The 22,625-nt window shown below is 36.4% G+C and overlaps 1 protein-coding gene across 4 annotated transcripts in view; it reads left to right on the forward strand.

Annotated features, from left to right (window-relative positions):
* LOC128566934 (complement C5-like) overlaps window positions 1-22,625 on the forward strand; it is a 41,426-nt gene that overhangs the window by 11,165 nt on the left and 7,636 nt on the right. For all 4 annotated transcript variants that reach the window (XM_053564079.1, XM_053564070.1, XM_053564063.1 and 1 more), the window contains exons 4-17: window positions 869-939; window positions 2,955-3,046; window positions 5,240-5,322; window positions 6,808-6,898; window positions 8,732-8,846; window positions 10,383-10,509; window positions 12,006-12,121; window positions 14,672-14,857; window positions 16,066-16,269; window positions 17,776-17,985; window positions 18,110-18,259; window positions 19,938-20,067; window positions 21,056-21,118; window positions 22,235-22,414. In XM_053564079.1, coding sequence (XP_053420054.1) covers window positions 869-939; window positions 2,955-3,046; window positions 5,240-5,322; window positions 6,808-6,898; window positions 8,732-8,846; window positions 10,383-10,509; window positions 12,006-12,121; window positions 14,672-14,857; window positions 16,066-16,269; window positions 17,776-17,985; window positions 18,110-18,259; window positions 19,938-20,067; window positions 21,056-21,118; window positions 22,235-22,414 — 1,818 coding nt within the window. The remainder of the gene's footprint in view (window positions 1-868; window positions 940-2,954; window positions 3,047-5,239; window positions 5,323-6,807; window positions 6,899-8,731; window positions 8,847-10,382; window positions 10,510-12,005; window positions 12,122-14,671; window positions 14,858-16,065; window positions 16,270-17,775; window positions 17,986-18,109; window positions 18,260-19,937; window positions 20,068-21,055; window positions 21,119-22,234; window positions 22,415-22,625) is intronic.

Consider the following 22,625-nt stretch of genomic DNA (forward strand, 5'->3'; position numbering starts at 1 on the left):
TGTAATATTGACGTTTGGAAAGGTATTGGATTTATAGTGCCAATTCTGTTTTATTTTGTGGGTAATGTTGCGGCCATGAAATGATTTGAACATCAGCAAAACACGGAAGAAATTACAGTATGTCATTGGATGGAATTAGATCAGTGTCCCAGAAACAGCTGAGTAAAGGCTAAACAGATGCTTTTTATTGAAAAGTGGGGATCTATTAACTGACAGAAAGAGATGGAAGAGAGCTAACAGTTCATGAGCCCCTGCCATTAATCTTTAACAATGAAAGAACAATTGTAGAATCTGGCTCAAAAAATATAACAAATTGTACAATTCTAAGTAAGAGTTAATTGTACAATATAACACATTGTACAATTCTCAGTAAGAGTTAATTTGAGTCAAATTTGTCAAAAAGAGTTGGTTTTCATCAGTTGAAGAGTATAGAATATCTGAATCAAACTCTCAATTTTCCATTAAAATCTTCAAATGCTCTTACCCAAATGGTAGATGTCACTATTTTGCTACTATGGAATTCTTAATAAACAATGGCCTAATTACAGATGTAACTAATTTTGTACTACGGACTTTTTTTCAAAGAGCAGTATGTTAAATGTATTTTAATAAAGTGAACTGCACTTTGAGTTCGCTAGGAGAAGTAGTACTTTAGAAAAATTCCAGAGGATTTTGTTTAAAGCACAAAAATACTTCATAATGTATATATATCTGCAAACTAACTCTTTCTTTTATATATGAATTTCTGTAATGATGGTATATCGTGTTAAAAAAATAAGACATATCTTTTAAGGATGATTATTTTTTTAAAAAATAAAAGTATCCTGATGGTGAGCAAAGTTTTTGATGATATCAACTATTCTTACAGTAAAGGTCAGAGTTTATTCATTGAATGATGACTTAAAGCCAGCCAAAAGAGAAACTGTCATAACTTTCATAGTAAGTATTTTATTTAATTAAATAGTACTTCAACTCACTTTTCCAGAGCAAGAGTCTCATTCCATAACTCTTTCCTCACACTTCACTAAATCATTCAAGGGTCCACAAATGGTTATTGTTATCTGCAATGAGTATAGTACTTTGGATCTAAACCTCTGCAAAGGACATATGCAAAAAGCTCACAAAAATTAAGTTTTAACAACTTAAAGTACTTTGAATGAAACTATTTAATTGTATCCTTGATGATTCCCTTTTTAAGGAATACCCATAAATCTTTAAGAATTAATTCAATATATGTATACAATGTTTAATTTTTATAATTTATAATAAAGAATTATAATCCTAGTACTTTACTCATAAAGAACTTTGAAAGCTTAATAGCTAATGTATTGACAGAAGTAGAAAATCTTGCTAAACCATGAGATTAGCAGTTGCCAGCCATTTATCAGACGTGACATATGTAACATATGATGTGCATTAAACTCTCATTGTCTTGCCCAGTTTGTTTCACACATCAAAACATTTTTGTGGGGAACTACAATAATACAATTAGGCAGAACTGCTCACTTATTAACTATAGGTGTACTAGTAATCATTCTTTATCATAGGGTTTGGCACTTTTTCTGCTACTCAAAAATTAATAAATAAATGAAAATCAAAACTCACCAGAATGTAGATGCATGAGAATAGATACTACAGAACAAATATAAATATAAACCAGTAGAATATAAACCAAAGAAATTACACAGTAGGACAAATACACATGAGCTCACAAGGACAACAAATTAGGGTTAGAGTGAGGCTGATATAATCCTTCCCTGGAATGGAATAGGTAAAGGAAACCATGATCTGGGACTTAGTGAAAGGAATAGACAGAGGTTCTTTTAAAAGAACGAAGATCATCTCATGTAAGAAACAGCATGAGTTAAGCTTGGGGAGCAGCAAGAAATAAAAAATGAGAATAGTAAATAAACTGAGTGACTGACAGAAAGTCTGGAGGAGAACTAAGTAGAAGCAATATCAGCTCCAGTGTGCTTTTTCTATTAGAGAATACTAGGGGTGTGGACGTACGCTCTTCATCCAACATCTCCGTTGTTGAAGTTGAGTGATGCAGAATTCTGGCACCATACCCAGAGCAATGGATGCCAGTGTCCCTGTGTAAGAGCTGCCCCCGGAAGAGGGGATTGAGAGAGCCAAACCCAGAGCCACGGGAGTCAGTATTGTAGGAAGTACCTGAAAATAGTATTTAAGAAAGATGATCGTGGAAGGATTGTGCACAATGGATGGTGGGATGAAGCATATTTAGACTCCAGTGTCATTCTTGTTCAAAATAGGCCTTTGTAAGTTTTACAATTTATAGTTCAAGAAAATAAATACCTTCAAATCCTGAATTTCAGTCATGACAAATGGTGCTGAGTTTTTAAGTTAAATCTGAACTGGACTTTCACATGTAGTCCAAAAAAAGTCAAAACCTCACTTCAGTAAAGTGGTAACTCAAAAACAAAATGAAGCTTATGGTGAAGCTTTATGAGAGCTATGGAGTGTGTTTAACCATTTTGACGGGTTTGTCAAGCCAAAATGCCTGTACTGTACATTAAATTTTTAGCTAAAAAATTCCATTTATAGAATATTTACTTTAGAAAGCTACAAATAAATATATACGAAAATTAGACTTTGGTTTTTATAAAACCTGCCAAGTTCTCATTTTGTGTAATAAAAATATTATATTTGGGTCTTTCAAAAATATTTTGTCACACTTCTTTTTTGGTTGTACAATAGAGAATAGAAGCTCTTCTAAATAATGAGAGATGGGAAAGTTTGATAAAGAGGGAGGGAAGTGGTTGAAATGAACTATATTAGCTTCTATAACATTAATTGTTCTTCACTCTTCTTGTTTAATTTGAAGACATGGGTATTATGTTGGTAAACATTTTTGTAGATCAAAGATCGTATGATCAGTTAAATTTTTTAAAATGTGGTTTCTGTGCTTTGAGTGTGTTTGTTTTTATTCACAGGATCCTGAAGGATCAGAAGTTGACATTGTAGAAGAAAATGATTATACTGGAGTTATATCTTTTCCTGATTTCAAGATTCCATCTAATCCTAAGTATGTTAAAATTTTGTTAATAAAATTTTTTCTGAAAAGCATATCTGGAACTTTGGGTTGTGAAGCAGGTAACCAAAGGGGGCCATCTAGTGTTATCAAAGGGCATCACAATTGTGGACATACAAAACCTTTTCAAGTCCAGCAAAAACTTAGGGCTCTGTTCTGAGGTGGGGGACTTCCTAATACTTCTCAGCCATTCTTTTATGCATAGAAATAAAAATTGAGAAGAAACATAAATGGTATCCAGGATTTTTTCTCATCAAAAGCATCAAGTCCTGCCACTCGAAGACTCTTAATTGTCCATCTAAAAGGCTGGTGTAGTCCCTTTCCTTGAGGTGTTATCAAATATGGTTCTTTAGAGTTTTTGACTGCAGAGACTACCAGAAGGCAGAGCCTAAGAGGGAACGTGTTCTCCAAATCATTTTTTCATTTTTCTTCATGTGAAATGATTTAAGAAAAAGTTTAAACAGGATTCAATGTAATAAATATTTAGTGAACACATCCTTATTATGTACAAGTCACAATAGGAGTGAAAGATGCAAAATAGAAATGAAGAATCCATAGTCCCTGCTTCAAGGAATTTACAATACAGCAGGATGAATAACCAAGGGTACCTATCAATATCTACAATATAACTTTAAGGCAAAATCTTTTTATGATCATTCTTTTGCCATCTAGAAGAGAATTTGCAGTTAATTCACTGTACTGAAAATATTCTAAAAAATCTGGATTGAAATTGGGTAATTTAAATAATTTGGAATTTTTTTTTTTTTTTTTTTGAGACAGAGTTGCCCTCAGTCACCCTGGGGTTGAGTGCCGTGGCATCATAGTTCACAGCAACCTCAGACTCTTGAGCTCAAGTGATCTTCTTGTCTCAGCCTCCCTAGTAGCTGGGGCTACAGGCGTCCAATACAACTCCTGGTTTATATTTGGAGATGGGGTCTCGCTCTTGCTCAGGCTGGTTTTGAACTCCTGAGCTCAAGCAATCCACCTGTCTTGGCGTCCAAAATTGGTAGCATTACAGGTGTGAGCCAACGTGCCTGGTCTAATTTGGAAAATTTTAAAACTATGTACTTTCTTTTTTTTTTTTTTTTTTAGATTTAATTTGATTTAATTCAGGTATTTCAAGTAAAATATGTAAACTATGTACTTTCTTCAAAATATTGCATGCTTTATAATGTAGAATTGAACGTATTAATTATTGCCATTATCATTTTCCAACTTCATCCTGTACCACCTGCCCCATGGTGGATTATGACAGCCACGAGAGTCTATTATAACCAGTATTTTCCTACCTCAGTACCTTTGCACACATAGTCCCCTCTGTCTCAAATGGGCTTCACCTTGTTCTTCACAAGGCTGACGTCTTTTCATTTTTAGGACACAGAGGCTCCTTCTGGCGGAGGAGGAGCTAGACAAGCTAATCTTGTCTTTAACTCTCTGTCCTCTATTTCAGCATCTTATTTATTTTCTTCACAACATTTATTTCAATGTTATAATTATTCATTTGCTTTCATATTATTTTTCCCATTTCACAAATGAAGTTACACAATTTGCCTAAATCAAACCAGCTAGCGATTAAAAAATTAAGATTTTGAACCCCCAGGACTATTAACTCTGTGACGACAGGTGTTCTTCTATCCTGGTCATTTTTGATCTCCGGTGCTTAATCCAATGCTCAGTGTGGATTTTTGAATGAAGATTGTTAATTAAACCCAGATCACTCTCCTCTTTAGACACATTTTGCTTTGAACAACCATATTATTTATATGAGGTGTGAATTTTATCACCTGGATAGGCTTGACCTGTATTCTAAGTTTCTAGAGACATTATTGTAGATTTTCTACGATATTATGGATTTTAGTATTATGTGAGCATAATTAAGATTCAGGATTAAGTAAATTTCTAGTATCATAAGCTTTTTGAATCAAAACAATGACTATATTAATAACATACCAGGACAAGATGACACAATATATAAAAAGCTAATTACTTGACAATTTTTATTACCATAAAAATGCTCAGTTAAATTTGTTTATTGCTTAAAAATCTGTCCCAAATAAAATATACTACTTAGGTTGTATATATCTTTGTATATTCTTCCCTCTATAATTGAGGAATTTCTTAGCCTTCTTCTTGGTGAATTAAAAATAACTGGTGACGTTGGTAATTGTCAATGTTTTGCTTCCACAGATACGGTGTGTGGACAATTCGAGCTAAATATAAAGAGGACTTTTCAACAACTGGAACCACATATTTTGAAATTAAAGAATATGGTAATTTCTGACAATTAAATTTTACCTACAAAAAATGTTTTGCAATAAGTCTTTTATTGATGTACTTAATGCAAAATCATTAAGGATGATTGGGGATGAAGACGAGGCACTCTACTGGTGTGGTTAGAAGTGCTGGTTGGGAGTGGTGGTTGTTAGAATGCCCAGGTTCTAGCTTCACTGCATCCTTGCTAACCTTGACTGAGAAGACAAACCTCTCTGGTCTCTGTTCCTTACCATAGAGCTGGAAGAGATCTAGTGTAGCTGAAGACCTTGACTAGTTAAGATCCTTTCTAGAATTATAATTATTATTAAGAGAAACTTAAACAGAGATAAGTAGAACGCTGTAATATTAATAAATGATTCACTAAGTTTTTTTTTTTTTTTTTTTGATTCACTGAAGTTTTACAACCAGTGACAGAACAAAGGCAACAACTCGTTGCCTTATCCCTAGTCTAACACTATTCTCCTTCTGGTTCACAAATACCTAACATGTTAATTTGAAAATTTAAGGTATTCTTATTTGAAATGGACTGATAATTAACATAAAAAGTGGCTAAATCTTTCTATTTCTTGTAGTGGTTTCCAGAGTATCTGTGTGGTCTGTTATCAAATTTAACTTCCTTCCACTTGAAACCATTTCCCCCCCTCAGGAGACTCATAATGGTATGGAAAATAATAAATAGATAAATTTTAACAATTAACTAGGAAAACAGTGAGAAAACAAACTTGTTACAATGAATCTCAACCTAAAGATTGCAGGCCCTCTCTAACATATAATCCTAATTGATATCCATGCCTCTGAGTGTCTTTTGCTACTTTCTGTATGTATGTAGAATATATTCATCTCCTTATTCATTCTCATAAATTCATCACTAGCCTCCCTTTTGGACTACTGAGAAAGCCTTCTAACTGGCATCTCTGCTTCCAAGCTATCTTGCTTTGTATCAGCTTCAATAATCTTGAAATGCAAATCTCATCATTTTATTTCATGTTGAAAAGTTGGGAGGGCTACTTGTGAGGCTGGGACAGAAGGATTTCTTGAGTCCAGGAGTTCAAGGGGTACACTGAGCTATAATCATGCCACTAGACTCCAGCTTGAGTGGCAATAGAGTAAGGACCTGTCTCTAAAAATAATAATAATAGTAAAGGAAATAAAAGTTGGGAGCTACACAAAGATAAATAGATAATGGTCTGTTTCCAAAGATCCCGTCCTCTAGGGGAGAAATTGCTCTATTGCCTATAATAAATGCTATAATTAAGACATAAACAAAGTACTTCTGGTATGCTGAGGATGGATTGAACTCTGATTGGTGGAACTAGCAGGTTCCACATACATACTGTTGTTAATGAGGATGACAATGATAATGATAAGGTGGATCTGTGTTTCTGTCACAGCTTGTCTAACTAGACCACAAGGTATAGCTGTTTAATAGGCTTTAAAGGCTAATTCAAATGGTAATATTGTCTGTTCACTTTTCCTTCTAGTCTTGCCACATTTCACTGTCTCAATAGAACCAGAAAGCAATTTCATTAGTTATAAGAACTTTAAGAATTTTGAAATTACTATAAAAGCAAGGTAAGAAAGTTACTTTGTTTTTCATATTAATGAACTAAATTAAGTGCCAACTCTGGGTGGTGACAGATAGTTGCCGAAAGTGGGATCTGTGATTTCCTAGCAGAATGTGCCATGACATTGACACTGACTGAAGGGACATCTTGCCAATAGTTTATTTGTTTAATTTGGTTTTAGCTGATGCGGATTTTACCTTTGTTGGTTATTCACTGGCAAAAACAAACAAAACACACAAAAAATGAAACTTCTAAAGATTTAAGCTCAGCATGTATGTTTAGAAGCTAGCATGACTTAGAATACTGGGACTGAGCTATGAAGCCTTCACTCAGCCAGTGAATGGTACATATCTACTTGGAAACCCAATGCCTTAGAGGAGGCGTCCTCAAACTTTTTAAACAAGGGGCCAATTCACTGTCCCTCAGATTGTTGGAGGGCCGGACTAAAAAAAAAAAACCTATGAACAAATTCCTATGCACACTGCACATATCTTATTTTGAAGTAAAAAAACAAATACAATCACACCGCCTCATGTGGCCCGCAGGCCGCAGTTTGAGGACCCTTGCCTTAGAGCCACAAGCATTTAGGAGTCTGCTGGGAAGTGCTGGTGATCCAGGCCAGATTCTTGTCCGCTGGGCTTGCCAGCTTACCTGCAGTCAGTTGATGCGTCAGCTGGGAGCTGGCTGGTCTAGGAAGGTCCATTCATGGGTCTTGCAGTGGCTAGGGCTGAGAGTGACTGGACCGTGTGTATCTCTCATTAGCTTGTGGGCCAGCCTATAGCAGTAACAATGCTCAAAGAGAGACAGAATGAAACCATAAAAGTCCTCTAGAGGCCTAGGCCTGGTACAGACATACCATCACTTCCCCACGTTAATTCTTTTGTCCAAAGCAAGTTGCAGGGCCAGCCCCCAGGAAATAGACCCCTCCCTTGCCTTATGCACTCAGGAACTACAAAGATTGTGGATGTGTGGGGAGATAGTGAATTAAGGTTAGTTTTACAAAAAACCTATCACAAAATCTTAGACCATTTAAAGATGATAATGTAGTTATTAATAGCCAATTTGTAATAAGTATATATTCCGGGGACTTAGCATATCTTGGCATACTTACAACTCCATGAGGTAGATACTACAACAATCCCTATGTTGCAAGTGAAAGTTGTCAGTTTTAATAAATATGAAAAAATTTGCTGAAGATCACACAGCCTGTCTGGTTTTGGCATCTGTGCCTCAAACACTACCCTACACCGCCTCTCTTATTAGCATTTATTCTGAAAATAGAGTACCTTTTATCCTGGTTTAGACTAAGTTTGTCACTTAGCTTAAACCAAAATAAAATGTTCACTTAAGAGAAACCAACTTTTTATAATGGAGACAATTTATTTGTTCCATTACAATCCATTAGTAAGGAAACTTAACTTTTGCTATATGGCATTATTTACTATTACAGAATATTTATTTTAGTTTAATTCTAAACTAAAAGGAAATGTTCAGTTTTAGTTTTGAAAAAGAATTCATCTCATGTAACAGTGCGATTGAATATGTACCTTTTAAGACAGAAAATAGGGCTTGGCTCCCCATTGATATCAAATCATCAAGGAAGTAACACGGCCTACGGGAAAGGGCCCTGGATCTGAGTCTTTTGATCTCCCACCCTCAATTCTTTTCATGTAGTATATAGTAATAAAAATCCATATTCTAGCTTTATTATTATGGCTTTATGCATGAAATACACTTTAAAGTATATCAAGTGCCTATGTAATATCAAATTGTCACATTTTATCTCAATCTTATTATTGTAACCATGTTACCAAAAGGACTTTATGCTATTGTTTGACAGATATTCTTATAATGAAGTAGTCACTGAGGCTGGCATTTATGTCACTTTTGGAATAAGAGAAGACTTACAAGATTATCAGAAAGAAATGATGGGAAAAGCAATGCAAAACACAACGGTAAGAGGTTCAGGCACATTCATTCATATCTACAGATGCATCAGGATATGAGAGATGGAAAGTTACTTCAAAATCATCTAGTCTGATCCCTTAATGCACGTGTACATTTGAAAGTTGAAACTTAAAATCCTCCATTGGCTTCCCATAACCCTTAGGGGAAAGTCCACTTTCCTTGGCATCGGCCTCCCTAGCCAGCTGATCCCATGTCATTTCCTCCCTCCCTCCACACCTCCTCTCCTTCCCCTACACTCTTTCCCCTACCCCCATGCCACCCACTACCACAGTGCTAATCACTGCTAATTCCTTCTTATTCTGAAAGTTTCAACATTGGCACCCTTTCTCTGGGAAGCCTCCCCTGACTCCTCTAAACTAGGTCAGCCGCCCCTATCATTTACTCCCTCCCCTGAGGCTCTCTTGTTACAGCATTTTTCATGCTTTATTGGAGGAGTTCTCAACCAGGGATCATTTTTACTCCCAAGATATTTGTGACTTTCACAAATGTGGAAGATGGTACTACTGGCGTTTAGTTGGTAGAGCCCAGGGAGGCAGCTGAAGTTCTACAATGCACAAACAGACCTCTACAACAAAAATGATTCTGTCCAAAATGTCAGTAATGCTGAGGTTGAGAAAGCCTTTTTCCTGGTAATGGTTTATTTGTTCGTCTATCATTTTTGACATTAAACTCTTTGTGGGTCTGAGTTATTCCCATTATATGCCAAGAGACAGTATGATTTCTTACCAAGAGAAGATATAAGAACTTGGTGAAGTTGTTTGTCCCTGGTTAAGATCCGGTGGTTACTGGAATGAGATTAGATCCTGGTTCCCATTTCACTTACTCGTTGTTCTTTACATTACGCTACAGATGGTAAGGGTTCTTGTCCTTTTTGCTCACTATTGCATATTCATGTAGTTTGCATCATTGATTATTTAGCCTCTGCTTTTTCAAAAGCCAGTGTTATTTACTCGAGATATAAGTTAAATGCCTTTTTGAAAACGCAAGAGTTTATCCTAAACTCTCAAATTTAAAGCTAAATAAGACAAAAAAGCCTCAACTCAAGTCACTCAAATTTAGAAGAAAAAAGTACAGCAAATTTTATTTCACTGTTGTGTTAATAATTAAATAATGTGATATGACTTACCCTAAATTCCTTTACCCATTATTTTAAAATTAGTATTTAAATTTATGAGCAGCAAAGTACATATTAAATATAATATCCAACAAACCCTCAGTTAAGGGCAGAAGTAAGCTGAGAGGTCAGGGATTGGAAGAAGACTGTCTTCTTTGTCAGCTGGCACCAAAAAGACTTGTCAGACTATATGAGGTTCAAGACTCTTCCACATGTATAATTCTGTATAAATTTTTTTTAAAAATAACATTCTGGGCTTAATTGTGGACTCAGCAATCCAGTTTACTAGTGATGCTAAATCACTCCTCTGACACTCTCCTGCTCAGAGGCTAGGAAGACTAGAGTTTGTTAATTTTTATTCTTATAAATTCTTCTCTGAAATAACTCTTCCATTTTACCCTTTTAAAAGTTGATAAATGGAGTTGCTCAAGTCACATTTGATTCTGAAATGGCAATTAAAGAACTATCCTATGACAGTCTAGAAGATGTAAACAACAAGTACCTTTACATTGCTGTGACAGTCACAGAATCTACAGGTAAATTTTGTGTGTGTGTGGAGGGGGTTTCTTTAACTTTCTTTTGGAAATATTTAGATAGAATACTAAAGGTATAAATAATTTCCATAGTTCTTTTATATTTTATTTTCTTTCATAGTTAAATCTCACTTTTTATATAACTACACCAAAATTTTTATTTCATTAATGAAAGTCAGTGAGTGCTCCCTTTTGAGTCATTGGACAAGCCATTGGGTTCCTACTCACTCAGCCATAAAAATGGGATAGCACCGCCCAATTCATTTCCAAAGTGTCTGTGAAAGCTATCTAGCCTGAACATCTGGCACCCCATAGTACTCACCTGGTGAAAAGCAAAACGAAAATAAGATCATGTATGTAAAAATGTTTGATAAAATAGTATGCGAATGAAAGTTAATACCATTATCATTATTTTAGTCTCCTCTCTACAATGATGGAGTTGAGCGCAATGCTTCCTAAAGTCTAAACTTTTTAGTATTCTTTTGATGTTTAAAGTCTGAAAATGTAAAGTTTTCAGTATTATTTTAATGTTATTTTGCCTGTTATTTTTTTCCTGAAATTTATTCCAAATAAATTCAGTTTAAGGAGTATTTATGAAATAATCGAAAAGTGTTGCCAAACATGCCAGGCTACCAACAAGAGCGATGTATAATCTTTGTACAGATGTGGCTTACAAACTAGCATCAGGCATCAGACAGGTAAACAAAGAACTCTGTTACAAGAACGAATTTCATATGTACTCTAAGCAAAGTATTTAATGCTATCGACCTTCAGAAAAGGGTGAGTTTCTAGATGATTGGCAGGGTGAGGCAGGGCACCCACCATAGAGAACAGCAAGTGTGGACAGGGAAGCTTGATCTTTGAGGATAGCCGATTATCCTTTTAGGCTAAAGTATAGGATATGTATAGGGGGCAATAGGGATATGCTTTTTGGAAAGGATTTTGGATATACTAGAACTTTATAAATGATTCTTAATAGTTTAACTTAATTTTTAGCTGGAAGGGAACATATTGGGCTTTTTTCCACAGACCCTCAAGGTTCTCTCTACATCAGACCCTCCTTTTCTGATTCTTCTGTGTTTCTCTCTATGTCCCTGTGCTCTGTGGACCCCTTTAAGGGTCAGTCTTTGGCCTACCCTTTCCTTTTCTCCTCAATCCCTTGAACATACCCATATGAAACTTGGGCCACTAATGACAAGCAGTATCCCTTCCTCCCATTTCTCCTCAGTCCAGTCCTATAGTTCTACTTCTGCAAGTGCCTCTCTACTTAAAAGCTTTATACATAACTTTGGGGACACCTGAAATCTAAGCTCTTCTGCACTGGCCCCCTGAACCAGGAGCCACATTCTACTTACTATTGGTAAATGAATGAATGAATGAATGCAAGAGTGGAGTGAGTGAATGAATCAGCCTGTGGAGCCATCTAGAGAGAGAATAGATATCTGTACACATCATTATACTCCTAAAAAATGTCAGCATGACACTTATCATTTCCTCAGGTGGATTTTCTGAAGAGGCAGAAGTACCTGGCATCAAGTATGTGCTGTCTCCCTACAAACTGAATTTGATTGCTACTCCTCTTTTCCTGAAGCCTGGGATTCCATATTCCATCAAGGTAGTGAGGGGAGGGAATCCTGCTGAATATGATTATCTTTTCCTATTTATGGAAAACATGTGAATGAAAAACAGGAGAAAGATACTGGAGAGGCAAGTCCCAGAAGGAGCTCTTTCCAAAATCCCTGCCCCTCCTGTAGAGATGGGAAACTGCAGGCCAGCTGCAGCCTTCGGAGTGAGTTCAACAGTTAAGGGCCTCAACAAGCATTGCATAGATTATATACAAAAAACCCCAGAAGTCTATAGTTAAAGAATGACTAATATCTAAAATTATTTGGTGAGTTCTAAAAATCCTTAAGGTGGAGATATCATTTCTTAAAAACAGACCCCTTTCTTTCACCATTTTATTATTTCCCGTGTGTTCCCGCGTACGTATTTCTTTCACTTTGCCTTTGTGCTGTCTTTGTGCAGGACTCTGTCTGCTCTCTCTTCTCCCTCTATCGCTCTCTCTCCTTTTCATTTTTGACTCTTTCTGTTCCTGACTCTTTTTTTCTATCTTTATTGCCTCTTCTTTCTTCTTTCATTTTTATCTCCTCCTCTACTTATCCTTTTTTAAATGCTGTTAGTATAGAGTTGAAGCATTCATTTGATTTTTGATTACATTTAACATTTTTATTATATATTTCATTACAAAACATAATATATTAATCATTTTACATTACATTATTGAATGGAAATTTTATCTCCTGTCCTTACTTTAGAAAGCCAGAGTACAATGTTTCTGTTTTTATTCCTTGACAATGTATTACTTTAAAAAAATCAACTTAAGCATACACTATTTAAAATGTGCTACTTATTACATACTGTGGGTCACTGGCTTTTAAGAGAAAAATATTTAGCAAACCTAAAACAATCTTTGGTTATGCTTATAGTGTCTTCTATTTTATATAATCATTTAATTTAATAATATCTAGTAATGTATAATATAATATATAAGAAAGTATTATATAAAATAATATACATAGATTATAAAGTTAAATTATCTTCTATATATATATCTAAAAATAAAATATATAAAATATATATTTGTGGAAATTGTACACAGATCATATATAAATACATACTGTGCATATACATATACATACATATGCATGGTGGTGAGAGGTAGAGGATAAGGAAAAAAACAGTATATCTATTTATTATTTTTCATGCCCAAGAGAAATATTCCCAGAAGTGGTTGCCTCATCTTCTCCTTTGTCCAATTAAACCAATCAAGGAAGACAGGGGTGGTGGCTTATGCCTATAATCCTAGCACTCTAGGAGGCCAAGGTGGGTGGATCTCCTGAGCTCATGAGTTGAAGACCAGCCTGAGCCAGAGGGAGACCTCATGTCTAAAAAGAGCCAAGGGGTGGAGAGAGGTCAGATTAAGGGAGGGTGAATGGTGGGATCACACCTATGGTGCATAATGCAAGGGTACATGTTGGATCTATTACGTATACAGTATAAATGTCTTAACACAATAATTAAGGAAACCAGATGAGGTATATATTAATCAGTGTGATGTAGGCATTCCTAATTCTATATGAAATCAGCACATTGTGCCCAATAAATGCATTAATATATACATGAGCTATGTGTTTATGATTTAATAAAAAAATAAAAATAGCCAAGGGTTGTGATGGGTGCCTGTAGTCCCAGTTATTAGGGAAGCTGAGGCAAGAGAATCGCTTGAGCCCAAGAGTTTGAAGTTGCTGTGAGCTGTGATGCCACGGCACTGTACCAAGGGTGACAAAGTGAGAGTCTGTCTCAAAAAAACAAACAAACAACAAAAAAAAAGCAATCAAAGAAATACAGTACTTAGATAGTAGAAGACCTTAATGATATCTACTCCTTGACTGATTTAATAGAATGATATTTATGTTTTGGAACTGCTTGGTATAAGAGGGAACCCATTCAAGAATGAGTTAACTAAATATGATTAAACCTTTCTATAAGCAGAGAACACATTTCTCTTTACTGAATTAAACGTAAATAAGCCAGACATGGTGGCATATACCTGTAGTCGCAGCTACTCCAGAGGTTGAAGCAGGAGGATTGCTTGAGGCCAGGAGTGTGAGGCTGCAGTGAGCCATGATAATGCCTATGCCTATTCACTGGACTCCAGCGTGGACGAAATATTGAGGCCCCATCTCAGAAAAATAAAAATTTTTTTTTTTTTTGAGACAGAGTCTCATTATGTCACCCTTGGTAGAGTGCTGTGGCATCACAGCTCACAGTAACCTCAGACTCTTGGGCTTAAGTGATTCTCTTGCCTCAGCCTCCCAGGTAGCTGGGACTATAGGCACTCGCCACACTGCCTGGGCATTTTTTGTTGCAGTTATCATTGTTGTTTAGCTAGCCCTGGGCCAGGTTCGAACCTGCCACCGTTATGTATGTGGCTGGCGCTGTAACCACTGTGCTGCGGGCCCCGAGCCTCTATCTCAGAAAATTAAAAAAAGAAAAGGAAATATAATTTATACGTTGGTGCAAAGAAAAGAAATTTATTTTAGAATTTTTATGCGTTGAAAGAAATAATGAGCTGTTGAAACAGATTTCATTGTTTTGACAACAGGTGCAGGTTAAGGATCAACTTGACCAGTTGGTAGGAGGGGTCCCAGTAACTCTGAATTCACAGACAGTCAGCGGAAACCAAGAAACATCAGACTTGGAACCAAAGCAAAGTATGACAAGTCTCAGTGATGGAGTAGCTTCGTTTGTGGTTAATCTCCCGTCTGAAGTGGCGATGCTGGAGTTTAATGTGAGCTGAATTCTCCTGCTCTATGTTTTAGGATAATGTGTACTTTCTGGCTGTGTGTGTTGGCTAGCGTGCAGAAGAGATGCAGCAGATTTTGTATGCAAGTCCGGTGAATAGTTCCACAATTTTGCATCCAAAAGAAATGAGCTCCAGAGACTATTTGCTTAATCCACTCAATGATCCTTGTGGAAGATAGATCTATCAATTTTTTATTTGAGAATTAATTATTTTCTTTCTATACATGTGACGCTGGACATGAGTGGTAGGAATATCCTCTTATTCCTCCACATTTTCAGTCTTTTCTCAGGGCCAGGAAAAGGTCAAATGTAGAAGCTTTCCTTTTTTCTAACTCTCAGAACCATTTTATGTTAGCACTTACTTAATAGTCTTCTCTCCCTGCAAATAATGATCAAGTTCCCAATCTCAAATAGAATATGAGCAAGTGAACAATGCAGGTCAGTGACTGCAGAATCCACACATTCACTATCAGCTAATAAGCACTTACTAAGTGCTAGGCATTGAGCTAAGCTTCATGAAGAACACATTTAATATCCATTTAATCAGCAATATCAGTTAGAGAATATTATCTTTGTCATTTGTGGCTGAGAAAAGGGAGGCTTCTAACCTCTCTTCTGATTAAATAACTTACAGAGTTAGTAAGTGGTGGTGCTGGGCTGCAAATCGATGCACATCTGACTGCACAGCATGAGATGGAAATGTTAGCCCTTCTGCTCTCTGAAGGTGGATGTTGCTGCCATGATATCATTTCTGCTCCACCCCACTTTAGAAGCACTCGTCTGGCCCAGTACTTCACAGTGACACTGGGCCAGATGGTCTCTACGATATTCACTCATAACTCCTGTCCCCAAGTCCCCAAGAGTCAGTGCCGCCTTCCCCACCACCCTATCATTTCCTGCCATCCCATCTCATAGGAAGAGTAAGTAGTCCCTAAGTTACCATGTTTCAGGAAGGGTGTTAATATTTGTTCCTGAAGCATCTTTCTCTCTTTATTTCACCAGACTTTTCCACCATAACACATCCTCTCTTTATTCTCCACAGTCTTTGCAAAGTTACCTGATAACACAGAAGTCCAAACACTAGAGTAATGGAAATTTAGAAATTTATAAAGCAAAGAAAAAATGTGAAAGGCATGTTTTACAGAAGGTATTATATCACAGTCCACAATGTCTTTTTGAAATTTTCCTTTTCAGGTCAAAACTGATGCCCCAGATCTTCCAGAAGAAAATCAGGCCAGCAAAGTTTACCAAGCAGTAGCATACTCATCTCTCAGCCAAAGTTACCTTTATATTGATTGGACCGAAAACCATAAAACTTTGCTTGTGGGAGAACATCTGAATATTATGGTTACAGCCAAAAGTCCATATATTGACAAAATAAATCACTATAATTACTTGGTAAGTACAATAATAACAGACTTACATCTTATTCCAGCCTGCCACCTAGAACATTTTCCTTTGCTTATATAGAAGCATTACAGTGATCCTTTACATTTGTAGGTACAAAACACTTTCAAGAACATCATCTAATTTGAATATCATTTTTTCAAAAACCGTTCAGATAGGGCATGAATGTCACAGGTGAGGAAACTGAGAAACAAGCAACTTAAAATACTCACATGGTCACTCAACTCAGAAAAGAAAGATTTTGATTTGAACCAAGGATCTCTGATTCCTGATCTGGTAACTCTTCACCAACGAGGGCCTGATTATTCCACAGAGAGCCTGTTTACATCACACTACCTCTGCTCTACTTCATGGCCAAAACTTAAATGACTAGACCTAGCTCAAATAAGAGCATTTCACTGGCATGAAAGAAAAGATGCAAATCTTTATCTTAAGAGTTGAGTCACATCATGCCTGTTCCAATTCTACAGCTCAGCAACACCCCTAAAGTGTCAGTTATATTAAACAGGAGGTGGATCAATCAAGCCTCTTTGTGAAATCTGGAAAAGATGTGTAAATATCATAAAGACTTTGTGACAGTTGCCATGAAATGGAATGAATTATTTCAATGCTAGGCCAAATAGGTGGTGAGGGCTTTTCCAACAATTTTGGGGAAGAAACTGAAAATCATTAATGATGACTATAGAAACATTTTGACTGATGAAAACTTAGAGAGACTAAGTTTCTGGACTGTGTACCAAAACCATGTATGAAGTCCTGCTCCCTGAGGACAATTTAAGGGATATTTGAGGATTTTGTTTTTAAATCTTAATCCTCCAACTTATAGTTTAATGTAATGGATTTAAAACTGAATCCCCAAATAACATGCACTCCATTTACCCATGTATTTTTTTTTTTTTTTTGTAGAGACAGAGTCTCACTTTATGGCCCTCAGTAGAGTGCCGTGGCCTCACACAGCTCACAGCAACCTCCAACTCCTGGGTTTAAGCGATTCTCTTGCCTCAGCCTCCTGAGTAGCTGGGACTACAGGCACCCACCACAATGCCTGGCTATTTTTTGGTTGCAGTTTGGCTGGGGCTGGGTTTGAACCCACCACCCTTGGTATATGGGGCCGGCGCCCTTCCGAGTGAGCCATAGGCACCACCCCATCTATTTTTTTTTTTTAATCAAGACAACAAAGGAGGTTTTAGAAACAGTGTGATGACTTCAGACAGATTTGGGTTCAAGTTTTAGCTAATCTGATAGTTAGGTGATTCTGAATTAAAATCAGAAGAAATATCCCAAGCTTCACTTCCTTCAATGGGAATAACATTCCCACGGTATTGGTATATTGAAAATTAAAGGAGTTAAAGATTAAGGTTCCTGCCTGGCACATGGTAGGCTAATACATGTTCACTTTATTTTTCTTTAGCATAATTTCTGCTTCAACTCCAAAATCCATCCTGATGTACAAGTTTTGTTGTTGAACTCATTATCGCTGCCACTGTTTATTTCTAGATCTTATCCAAGGGCAAAATCATACACTTTGGCACAAGGGAGAAGCTTCCAGATTCATCTTATCAAAGTATCAACATTCCAGTGACACAGATCATGGTTCCTTCAGCCCGTCTCCTGGTCTATTACATTGTCACAGGAGAGCAGACAGCAGAATTAGTGTCCGACTCAGTCTGGTTAAACATTGAAGAGAAGTGTGGCAACCAGCTCCAGGTCAGCTACAAATTATAAATCACAACTACATTTTTTTCTGAATGAAGGAGGCTGTCAACAAACAAAATGAAAGGTTTTATTCATGCCAACGATACTTTCTTTTCTCTTTCAAATTAATTTTTAGGTTCACCTGTCTCCAAATGCAGATGCATATTCTCCAGGCCAGACTGTGTCTCTAACTATGGCGAGTGAGATGGATTCATGGGTGGCATTAGCTGCAGTAGACAGTGCTGTGTATGGAGTCCAAAGAAAAACCACAAAGTCCATGGAAAGAGTTAAGTGCTGCCTTTCTTGAATTAGAATCAGTATGTAGTGCCTTACTGTGTGGCCACTAGGGTAGGTTGTAAGAATTAAGGGGAGTAACCCACTCACCATAGCGGTTCTTAGGAAAATAAGCCATCTTTAAGTTAGTTTCTAAAGCATAGGGCAATCCTTTTTTGTTTTTCCAAATACAGATATAAGCAATTTAAAAACATATGACCAGGATTGCAATTACATTCATGAAGCAAAAGGGTCATCAGTTGAGACAGTTTGGGGTTGGTTTTTGGGTAGTGAAAGGGTGATTATACTATTAATAGTAGCTGCACCAGGGAAGACTTGATAGGTCACCTTTGGGCTTCTTTTTGTTGTTGCTGTTGTTTTATTCCCATTAAAATTTATGGCAAAGAAGAATCTGAAAATTATTCAGTTATTTTAAGTTTCTATTTATCTCCACAATGCTTAGCTATTAGTATTTTCTAAGTTTGAATTCTTTGCACAGGGAAGAAAGAACTGAGAAACTGTAAAGTTAAACACATTCATAGAGAAAAGGATATTTAGGGTCAAAATTAAAACTGGAGCAAGCCCCCAAACAAGTTCTTGCCTGTATAGAACCTAGAGCCTTCCTGTCCCCAAACCCAGGAGATTATGTTTTGTTTTGTTTTCTTTTTTAACTTAAAAATTAATTTCTGGCCAGGTGCAATGGCTCACACCTATAATTGTAACACTCTGGGAGGCTGAAGTAGGAAGATCATTTTAGCTGAGGGATTCAAAAGCAGCCTGAACAAGAATGAGACTCCCCTTCACCCCACCCCACCTCCACACATACACAAAAAGCAAAATAGAAAAAAAGGTAGACAGGCATGGTGGCACATGCCTACAGTCCCAGCTACTCCAGGGGCTCAAATGGGAGGACTGCTTAAGCACAGGAGTTTGAGGTTTCACTGAGCTTTGATGATGCCACTGCACTCTAGCCAGGATCCAGAGCAAGAGTCTTTCTCTTAAAAAAAAACAAAAAAAATTAAATTATTTGTTAATTCACCCCTTCATGTCTATATGTATGTATGCATTTACTTATGATATTACATTGATTAGAGCATGTGTTCTATGTACAAAACACCATAGTTCAGTTTCTAAAAGACTCCTCATCAAAGCTATTTGCTTAAACTTAATTTTGGTCAGACCCAGTGGCTCACACCTATAATCTTAGCACTCTGGGAGGCCAAGGCAGGTGGATTGCTTGAGCTCAGGAGTTCAAGACCAGCCTGAGCAAGAGCAAGACCCATTCCTAAAAATTGTCAGGGCAGGCACCTGTAGTCTCAGTTACTTAGGAGGCTGAGCCAAGAGTATTACTTAAGCCCAATAGTTTAAGGTTGCTGTGAGCTATGATGCCATGGCACTCTACCCAGGGTGACAAAATGAGAGTCTGTCTCAAAAAAAAAAAAAAAAAAAGACAAAACAACAACAAAAAGACTTAGCTCTAAATTTAATTTTGAATAGATGAGTATTTAAATTAATAAATTCAAAAAGACAAAGTTAGAAACAAAGTGGAGAAATTTGGTCTTTGGTCGTTTGTTAAACGAGTCACCTGTATATTTCACTGTTTTGTTGTAACCATGTAACAACTAGTACTTTTGGTTATTTGGACGAATGAATAAATCTGAAAAGCCTCAACATTTTGCTTTTCTGGACAGGTATTTCAAGTTTTAGAGAAGAATGATCTGGGATGTGGGGCAGGTGGTGGCCGCAACAATGCAGATGTGTTCCATCTAGTTGGACTCACCTTCCTCACAAACGCAAATGCAGATGACTCCCAAGGAAATGGTAAAATGCTTGACATTTTTATAACTGAAATTTACATTGATCATTTGCCTCCTAGATCTGATTTTTGTCCCTCTTCAAGAATATTCTCTTTGCTGATTTTAGAATGCCATGACTATGTAACTCTCATATAAATTTTTCATTGGTCTTCAATATAAAGTACAGATTCTTTAGTGTTCTTGTCCTGAAAGCCTTCCCTAACCTTCTCCTTCACTATATCCAATTATTTCTTACCCTGCTGTGCCTTACCTTTTGTTTAAGCTATACAGAACCAGTGTAGTTCTTGAGTGGCACTGTGCTATTTTACACCATTGGGCCTTTACCCATTGGCACTGCTTTCTTAACTTTATTAGGCTGGAGAAGCTAGCATGATAATCATCTCCTGTATGAGACCTCTTCCACATATAGAATTAATCATTCCCTCCTCCTTTAATAGGGAGGATATTGGAGGGACTAGATCTATTCACAAGTAATATGATAGCAGTATGTTACTGCACAGTCTTATACTTAGTTGTACGTCTGTCTCACCCATTGTACTGTGAGCTCATTAAGGGCAGGAATCATACCTAAATTACCTTTTTATGGTTTCAAGATTGTTTATAATTATGCTTGATAGTATAGTATTCATATTCATATTTATAATCATGTAGCACAAAGAGCAAATAATGAAAATAGCATACCCATCAAAACAATTACGCTAAATGCTTGAGTATTTCTCTGTAGTCAGTGGATCAAAAACGTTTCAGGGTTCAAAACCAAATTCACACAGAACAACTCAAACTATATGACACTAGGTCATGAGCTCCACTAAGATAAAACAAGTCAAATTTAAATTTGAGGTACATAATTCCTAATCTGAAGCAGGCCCTCAATATTTGTTGAATGAGTGACTTATGAATGTTTTAAATACTTAAACAATTTTATGGACGTGTTCTTGAGATTTTATCCCTTTTTTTCTCCTTTTCTCTCTCTCTCTTTTTTCTTTTAACAGATGAACCTTGTAAAAAAATTCATAGGCCAAGAAGAATGCTGAAGCAGAAAATAGAGGAAGCAGGTATTTTAAGATTCATGTGATTATAAAAAGGTTATGATGACATCATTCAAAAGCTAGAGAAAATTCAATATTCTATCATTTCCTCTAATTCAAATAGAATGGGTGAAAAAAAAAGATTAATTCAAATAAATCCAGTAGTTCATTTGCCATATCATTATTCCGAGGAAAACAGGTCTTTATTATTATTTCTACCTCTAAAATCTATGGTAGGCTGAGGTGGGAGGATTGCTTGAGGCCAGGCATTGGAGTGCAGCCTGGGCAACATAGAGAGACCATCTCTACCCCCCTCCCAAAAAAGAAGAAAAATAATATATATGTGTATGTATACATATGAAAACTTTTATTTGTAATAAGTATTTTCTCCCTAAAAACTTCCTCTAGCAATTAAAATTATATTCTTCCATTTTATTCTGAGAAAATTTACCCTTTGATTCACTTTGGGGTACAATGGACTTATAAAAGTCTATTACTTCCATTTCATATATATGCATTTCATAGTTTATATCACTTTGGATTGTTCCTTAGAAAATACATCTAATGGGAATTATTTTTAAATAATTATTTAAATAAAATATGATATTTGGTCTTGTTTCTGTAAAAAGGACATTGAACTGAAAGTCAGTGAACTGAGTTCCACTAACAATCATCCTTATATTAATATAATAATTTCTTTCATTTGTGTATGAGTTATTTTAATTCTAATCTTTATTCTGAGTTGTAATAAAACGAAAAAAATGAGACATCAAGTACTTACAATGAAGGATGATGTCATTGACAAAGGTCCACAGCCATGCTATAAAAAAACTTTCTGAAAAAATAGGATATTTAGCTTGAAGAAGGAAGTATTCGTATAGTGAAGGCTTCTTGTGTATTTAACTTATTTTACTCACAGGGTGCTATTTAACTATTATGAATTGAAACAGACCATCTGGTAAAGTCGCATTTCCCCATTCCTAGGGTAGTTCTAAGGGGAACCTGGCAGGTCAACTAGCTGTGGCTACGGTGGGTAGCAGGGCCATATGGCAGTAGAATCCAGGTATCCTTGAGATTCCTTCTAAGCCTGAGATGTTATAACCCTATGGATAATCAAAGGCACTTGTGTTATTACCATTTCAGCTGCTAAATATAAACATAAAATACTAAAGAAATGTTGTTATGATGGAGCCCAGCATGTTGATGAAACTTGTGAACAGCGAGTTGCGCGGGTTACCATCGGCCCAAGATGCCGCACAGCTTTCAGTGAATGTTGCACCATTGCAAACCAGGTCCGCACTTATAAGTTGATAGGATTTCACCGTAAGTATGTTTTTTAATCACAATTCTGCTTGATATGGGGAATGGTGTGTAAATTTATCCTGCTTAGAAAGCCAGTTTTCATGTTTTATTTATCACTGAAAGTAGAAAAATAAATTATAAATGCCCATAAAAGAAAATCTCTCATTTTGGGAATGAGAAGAGCTATAGTATAGCCCAGAGTACATGGTACAGAGTTAAGACCGAATATGAA

Source organism: Nycticebus coucang, chromosome 2, assembly GCF_027406575.1.
Source record: "Nycticebus coucang isolate mNycCou1 chromosome 2, mNycCou1.pri, whole genome shotgun sequence".
Lineage (NCBI taxonomy): Eukaryota > Metazoa > Chordata > Mammalia > Primates > Lorisidae > Nycticebus > Nycticebus coucang.